The sequence below is a fragment of the Cebus imitator genome, unplaced genomic scaffold, assembly GCF_001604975.1.
Source record: "Cebus imitator isolate Cc_AM_T3 unplaced genomic scaffold, Cebus_imitator-1.0 Scaffold343, whole genome shotgun sequence".
In the NCBI taxonomy this organism is placed as follows: domain Eukaryota; kingdom Metazoa; phylum Chordata; class Mammalia; order Primates; family Cebidae; genus Cebus; species Cebus imitator.
The window spans coordinates 609,604-617,562 of NW_016107658.1; the positions used below are offsets into that span (position 1 = coordinate 609,604).

The 7,959-nt window shown below is 37.7% G+C and overlaps 1 protein-coding gene across 1 annotated transcript in view; it reads right to left on the reverse strand.

Annotated features, from left to right (window-relative positions):
* Positions 1-6,863: 6,863 nt before the first annotated feature.
* The window catches only part of CENPI (centromere protein I), a 74,394-nt gene continuing 73,298 nt past the window's right edge, over positions 6,864-7,959 (reverse strand). The window contains 1 exon segment of the mRNA XM_037730423.1: positions 6,864-7,735. Coding sequence (XP_037586351.1) covers positions 7,601-7,735 — 135 coding nt within the window. The 3' untranslated portion in view covers positions 6,864-7,600.

Genomic DNA, 7,959 nt, shown 5'->3' on the forward strand with positions numbered 1-7,959 from the left:
TTTTTAAAGATGGGGTTTCACTATGTTGGTCAGTCTGGTCTTGAACTCCCTACCTCAGGTGATCTGCCCGCCTTGGCCTCCAAAGTTCTTGGATCACAAGCATGAGCCACCACGCCCGGCCTGTTCCATGTTCTTATTATCCATTTGCATATCCTTCTGGGGAGAAATATTCAGATCTTTGGCCCATTTTTAAATTTTAATTTTAAATTATTTATATATTTTAATAACTTTTATCAGGTATATGATTCACAAATATTTCCTCTCATTTTGTTTCCACCTCCATTAATGGTGTCATTTGAAGCACAAATGTTTTTAACTACAATAAAGTTCATTTTTTTCTTTTATTATATATGCCTTTGCTGTCATAGCTAAGATATCACTGCCCAAACCAACGTCACAAATATATACTCCTATGTTTTATCTAAAAGTTTTATAGGGCCAGGCATAGTGACACATGCCTGTAATCCTAGAACTTTGGGAAGCTGAAGTGGGATGATCATTTGATCCCAGGAGTTCGAGACCAGCTTGAGCAACAGACTCCATTTCTATAAAAAATCAAAAAATTAGCTAGGCATGGTGGGGCACGCCTGTGGTCCCAGCTACTTAGGAGGCTGAGGCAGGAGGACTGTGTGAGCCTGGTCAAGGCTACAGTGAGCCGTGTTTGTGCCACTGCCCTCCAGCCTAGATGAGAGTGTTACTTTGTCTCAAAAAAAAAAAATGTTATTTGGTTTCCGGCTTTATATTTAGGTTTTTAAATCCGTTTTAATTTTTTATGTATGGTGTGATACAGAGGCCCAAATGGATTCTTCTGCATGGAGATATCCAGCTGCACAGTATCATAATGAAAGTCTTTTCATTTAAAATATTGTTTTATAATAATCTTCTCAACTATTGTATTGTCCCAGTACAATGGGGGACTATTCTTTCCCCCATTGAACTATGTTGGCTCCCATGTGGAAAAGCACATTGGCCCTAAATGTATGGGTTTATTCCTCAATTCTCAATTCCATCCCATTGACCTATGTCTACCTTTATGCTAGTATCCCACTGTCTTGATTAACATAGCGTTGTAGTCTTTGAAATTGAAAAATATTTTCCAAGTTTTTTCAATATCATTTTGATTATTGAAATAATATTGATAAAAAAAGAAATAATATTGAAAAATATATTGTTCTGGGGTCCCTCAGTTCCATTTTAATTTTTGGTTAAGCTTGTCAATTTCTGTAAAATGCCACTTGGGATTTCAACAGAGACTGCACTAGAGGCCAGGTGCAGTGGCTCACATCTGTAATCCCAGAACTTTGGGAGTCTGAGGCAGGCAGATCGCCTGAGCCCAGTAGTTCAAGACCAGCCTGGGCAACATGGCAAAACCCTGTCTCTACAAAAAATACAAAAATTAGCTGGGCATGATGGCACATGCCTGTAGTCCCAGCTATTTGGGAGGCTTGTTTGTGCCCAGGTTGAGGATGCAGTGCCCAGGTTGAGGACTGCACCACCACACTCCACCCTGGACAACAGAGGACAACCCTGTCTCAGAAAAAAAAAAAAAAAAAGACTGCATTGGAAATCTATTGCTATCTTAACAATATTGTCTTCTAATCTATGAATATAGATATGTTTGCATTTATTAGACTGTCTACTTTTTTAAAACAATGTTTTGATATGGTGTATAACTGCCTTTTGGATGTTAAATCAATCTTGCATTCCTGGGATAAACCCCAGTTTGTCATGAAGTATAATTCTTTTCATGTAGTCATGCACCTCTTAACAACAGTCCTGAGAAATGTATTAGGTGATTTTATTATGTGAACATCATAGAGTACACTTACACAAATCAAGGGTCTATGGCACACCCTATTAGTCCTTGGCTACAAACCTGAACAGCATGCTCCTGTACTGAACAGAATACTGTAGGCAACTGAAACACAACGCATTTGTGTGTCTCAACACATCTAAACACAGAAAAAGCACAGTAAAAATACTGTATAAAAGGTACAAAGCAGTACACTTCTATACAGCATTTAACAAGGATGAAACTTGCAGGGCTAGAAGTTGTTCTGGGTGAATCAGTGAGTGACCGTGAAGGCCTAGGACATTACTGCACAATACTGTAGACCTTATAAACACTGCACACTTAGGCTACATTTATAAAAAGCTTTTCTTCAATAAATTAGCCTTAGCTTACTGTACTTTTACTTTATAAACTCAAATTTGTTAACTTTTTTCACTCTTTTGTTATAACACTTAGAACACAAACACATTGTACAACTGTACAAAATATTTTCTTTACATTTTTGTAAGTTTATTTCTAACTTTTTCCCTTTTTAAAAAAAAATTAAGTCACATAAACACATTAAGCTAGGCCTACACCAGGGCAGGATCATCAATATCACTGTCTTCCACCTCCACATCTCATTCTACTGGAAGGTCTTCAGGGGCACTAACAAGCATGGAGCTGTCATCTTGGATGACAACGCCTTCTTCTGGAATACCACCTGAAGGACGTGCCTGAGGTTGTTTTACAAAATGTCGTTATGTGGTGGTACATGACTGTATATTGCTGGATTTGACTTGCTTATATTTCCTTGAACTTGTTTGATGTATAGATTGCTTTTCATCAAGTTTGGCACATTATTGGCCATTATTTGTACTTTTTCTGTCTCCTCCTCTCCTCTTCTAGTATTCCCATTATGAGCATATTTGTGTCCCACATTTCTCTAAGGCTCCATTCATTTTTCTTCACTTTTTTCCAGGTCCAGAATTTCCATTTCTGTGTATAGAAATGGTGTGTGTCCACTATACTTCATTGATACAGTCATTGTCATCATATCTCCCTTCAATTAAAGTTTCTTTAATTTCTTTGGAGATACTTATAATAGCTGCTTTGAAGTCATTGGTCACTAAGTTCAACATCTGGTTCTCATCAAGATAACTTCTAGTCTTTTTTCCTGTGTATGAATCACATGTTCCTCTTTCTTTGCATGCCTCATTTTACTGCACTGAACACTTTAGGTACTATTGTTGAAGCTCTGGATGACACTCTCTGCTCCAGGTTTTGTCTCTGTTGTTTATTCACTTATTTGGTGACCTGGCTAGACTAATCCTGTGAAGTCCATTCCTCCAGTGTACAGCCTCTAATGACTCCATTTAGATTTTTTTGTTTTTGTTTTTAAATCTGGCTTCCTAAGGGTCATCCTTGGGTCAGTACAGTTTAGTAGTCAGCCACTGATAGATTAGAAGTTGTGCTTAAAACCCCCGAGCCAATAAAGTTTTTTGTTTTGTTGTTTTAGAGACAGGGTCCTGCTCTGTTGCCCAGGCTGCAGTGCAGTGGGCAATCTCAGTTCACTGCAACCTCCGCCTCCCGGGTTCAAGTGATTCTCCTGCCTCAGCCTCCCTAGTAGCTGGGATTATAGGCACATGTCACCACGCCCAGCTATTTTTTGCATTTTTAGTAGAGATGGGTTTTCGCCATGTTGACCAGGCTGGTCTAAAACTCCTGACCTCAAGTGATCCACCTGCCTCGGCCTCCCAAAGTGCTGGGATTACAGGCGTGAGACACCGTGCCCAGGCCCAATATGGTTTTCATTCTTTACTGTTTACTCTGTAGCTTAGAGACTGCTTTCACACTTCAGGGAGTTTACTATTTTGTCCTACATTTAGTGAGGAACTAATAGCAAAGCAGTTCCTTCTTCAGTTGCTTCTGAGAGAATGCAGATTTATGTATGTGTACATTTTTCCATATCACCAACTATGACCATGATTTTAGCAAGGCCTCCGTTGCTCTTTCTTTGCTCTCCCTTCTAAACTTCTGGCTGGTCTTCCTCTGTACGTATTATACCATGCTGCTAGTCTGCACATATTGCTAATTGGTTATCCTATTCTTATGAGCAATTCCTAGAGTCATAAGTTGCTCCACAGGACAAATAAAGTCAGGTTTCTCAGGAAGGGCCAAGGTCTTGCCAGTCTTTAAGGTTTGCACTGACCCCGCTCCCTTGGGAGAGCCTCTGCATTATGAAGCAGTATCTGGAGGGGATAGGAGTTCCAATTTGGGCCATGCCTGCTGGAATACCTCTTCCACAATAGCTCTTCTGCAACATGACGTTGGGTGGGAAAATGAATGCAGCCTCTAGCTCAGACGTTATGACCCCCACTATTATTGAGTTCTGTAAAGTTTGAATATATTGAGTTTCAATTTATTGCGAATCCTCTGATCACTCTCCAGAGACTGTGAATGATTGCCTGTGCTAATTTTAACCAATGAAATGGGTATTCCTCTGGGAAGAAGTTCCATTGAACTCTTCATAGTGCCACCTAGAGGTCCCCCACATTCCAATTTTCAATTGATTATGCAGAAAGTGCTAATCAAGTTTGGGAATTTAACCTAGTCCATGAAGCTGATTACAAATGCAAAAATTATTCATTTCTCATTCTTAAACGCTGGAATTAATGATTACTTTAAAAAAATTATATGCTATGTTCTCTCTTATTACCCCAACTAGCAGAAAATTGGATACAAACGGATGCAAGGGCAAGGTGGAATGCAAAAAAAACTCAGTCTTGTTCAATTTCATAGGTGTCATTATATCTAAGGCTGGAATACTCAGAAATGCCCAGGATGTCAGTCTATTAAATATGTGCTCATTCATTCATACTTTTTGCATTTTGTCTGAAATGGCTCAGGCAATCTGTTTGCCCATGAAGGTAAACTATAATAAATGCAAATTATCTCAGTAACAATTACACAGAGTAACTTTTCTAGTAGACAATTCTACTATGTTAATAAAAGTTATGTGTGACACCATTGACTTAGTCTTTCCAGATCAACCCCAAGATCAAAAGGAAGGAAAAAGTATAATAAAAAGGAAAACAAATGTTAGAATTCTAATAGGAACTTTAGTATCAAACATTAAGCCAATATTAATAATGGCAACAATTCTACACAAACACTCAGTAAAGAAAAATACTTTTTGTGAATGCCAAGTGTCTACTTAAAAATAAAAAATAAAGAAAAATACTTTTTGTATAATTGCAATAATAAACCAAATTTTCCATTTCTTTTATCGTCTAGACATGTTTTGCACTGAAGCAAAATAGCTATTCTTTATTTAACTATTATGGTTTTTGCCATGAAAAATATTTTTCAGATAACTATATTTGGCTTATTTGTACTGCCATATAAATAATCTTAAGTAGGTAAAAAATTAAAAGAAATATGCACAAAAAAAGGTATCCAGGTACATCTAAGTATTTTATTTGTGGGGAAAAAAGATACCCAGGGAATCATTATTGAACAAAAAGACACACCTAAGGGAAAAATTATTTTTCTTCTGGAACATAAATTTAAGTTTAGAAAAGTTTCTTTAATGATAAAATAATCAAATCCCTTCTCACAATGGAAAGTTCTACATGATCTTAAGGACCAAAACATCATGATCTGAAAAGCTACGTGGAAAGTTATTTGCAGTACAAACTCTATCACATTTACTTAAAAAGCGGCCGAAGTTGCTTTTTTTCCAGGTATACAGGCAACATTCCACATCATTCAATACTATCTTCCTTTTGTTGAAACACTTTCTTCTGATGGCTTCCAGAATATCAGTCTCCTGATTTTTCTTATAGGTCACTGGTGGGTCCTTCTCAGTCCTTTGCTGGTTCCTCTTCTTCTCCTCTACTTCTCAATGATGACATATCTTAGGTCTCCATCTTTTGCCACCTTCTTTTCTCTAGCTGTACTACATGATCTCATCCAGTTACGGTTATTCCCTAATGACTCTCAAATTAATTTTTCCAGTCCCAAATTGTACCCTGAAGCCAGACTTGGATATCCAAATGCCTACACAGCAGCATTTCCAACCTTATATAGCCAAAACAGAACTTGATTCCACATTCCTCCAAACCTGTCCCTTCTCCAGTACACCTCATCTCTGAAACTCAGAATTCACCCATTCTGTCCCAGTGGAATTCATCCTGGGATGCAAAGATGATTCAACATATACAAATCAGTAAATATGATATATCATGTTAACAGAATGAAGGACAAAAGCCATATGACAATCTCAAAAGATACAGAAAAAGCATGTGACAAAATTCAACACATGTTATCCCCATTCCCTACCTTTTCTTTATAGCACTTGATATGTTGTATTTCCTTATGTTGTTATTGTCTGTCTTCTCCATTGGAATGTAAACTCCATAAAAACAGGTACTTTGGGCTGGGTACAGTGGCTCATGGCTGTAATCCCAACACTTTGGGAGGCCAAACTGGGTGGATCACTTGAGGTCAAGAGTTCAAGACCACCCTGTCCAACATGACAAAACCCTGTCTCTACTAAAAATACAAAAATTAGCTGGCCACGGTGGCAGGCACCTATAATCCCTGCTGCTCAGGAGGCTGAGGCAGGAGAATCGCTTGAACCAGAAGGTAGAGGTTGCAGTGAGCCGAGATCATACCACTGCACTCCAGACTGGGCAACAGAGTAAGACTCCATCTCAAAAAAACAAAAAACACAGATACTTTGTACTGGTCACAACTGGATAACCAGCACACAGAAGAGTACCTGGCACAGAGTAAGGAGCTCAATAAATACTTATTGAATCAATTAATGAGTCAATGGACGAATGGGATTTCTAGTCTGAACGCTATCCAATAATATAATTTAGGGTTTGGTTTTCTTAATGGGGAAAAAAAGAACCCCAAGTATGCATCCTTAAAGACAAAAATTAATTCAGCTTGATTCTTCTCAAATGATATAAATTTTATTAGAAGGGAGAGTTATTCAGTAGCACTGAGGCAAAATTCTATAGTAAATTTTCACAAGATATTCTAGCTATTATTAATTTTTTTTAAACTTCAGACTTCCTTCTGAAAGTAAAATTTCGGTTAGTTTATTTAGTCCTCAACACTTAAAAACTGAAGCCACAGACACACACATATATATACACACACATACACACACACACACATATATATATATATATATATATATATATATATATACACAAACAAAATAGAGCAGTTTCATGAAATGAAACATATATAGGAATGTCTTGATTACCCAACAAATCCTCTCGCCTTCATTCCCTCATCAAATTGCTACGATTGAAGGCCCAGGAAGTTACCAGCTACTTAGGGCTTTTAGAGCCATACGTATTGCATCCTGTTAATTTGGTGCTCGTGCTATTGTTCACAGTAAGAAAAATGGGAATGTCCCCAGAGGCAGCAAAGTATTTTGCATGTGTATGTCTGTGAATTACCTGTCACCACATATTACTGCTGTCTTCCATCAATGCAGCTCATAGTATACAAAAACGTGGAAAAAATCCTACCACAAAACAGATGTGTCTTTTTATATACAATTTGGTAGAATGCAGAGCCTGATGATGAAGGGGTCATTTTTCACTAGTAGGCTAAAGAATTTACATCTTGAAAAATCAGTTAGCCACGCCAAGGCTCTCCTAAGCCATGAACAGAAGGCCAGTCTGAGTACTCCTTGAGGGTGGCAGTCAGTGAAATGAAAATAGGAACTCAAGATGAGCCACTTTGCCTCTAGCATCAAGGAAGGAGTTTAGTCCAGTATGCTCAGTTTATGTTAACATTCATTTAATACTGATTGTTGTAGTTTATGCCCTCTGCTCTGGTAACGGAAGAACGATGAACACTACTTCTTATAAAAAGTTTCAGGCCTTGTAACCCCTGTGAAAATAAATAGTCCAAATACCAGCTCCATTTCTTTCCCTGCAGGCACAGAAAAAGGAAAATTACTTATCGAATATTTTACTATGGTTTTTTCTCTATTTCCTCCTCTTTCCCTAGAAAGAGTTCACAGGATCCTGTATGCACCTATCAAAAGTTAGTTCAAGGAGGAAATAAGCTCAGTCACTAAGTAACATTTAAATCAGGAAGTACCCAATTCCAAGGGCTAAGCATCCATTTTATTTGTTGGCAAAAAAAAAAAAAAA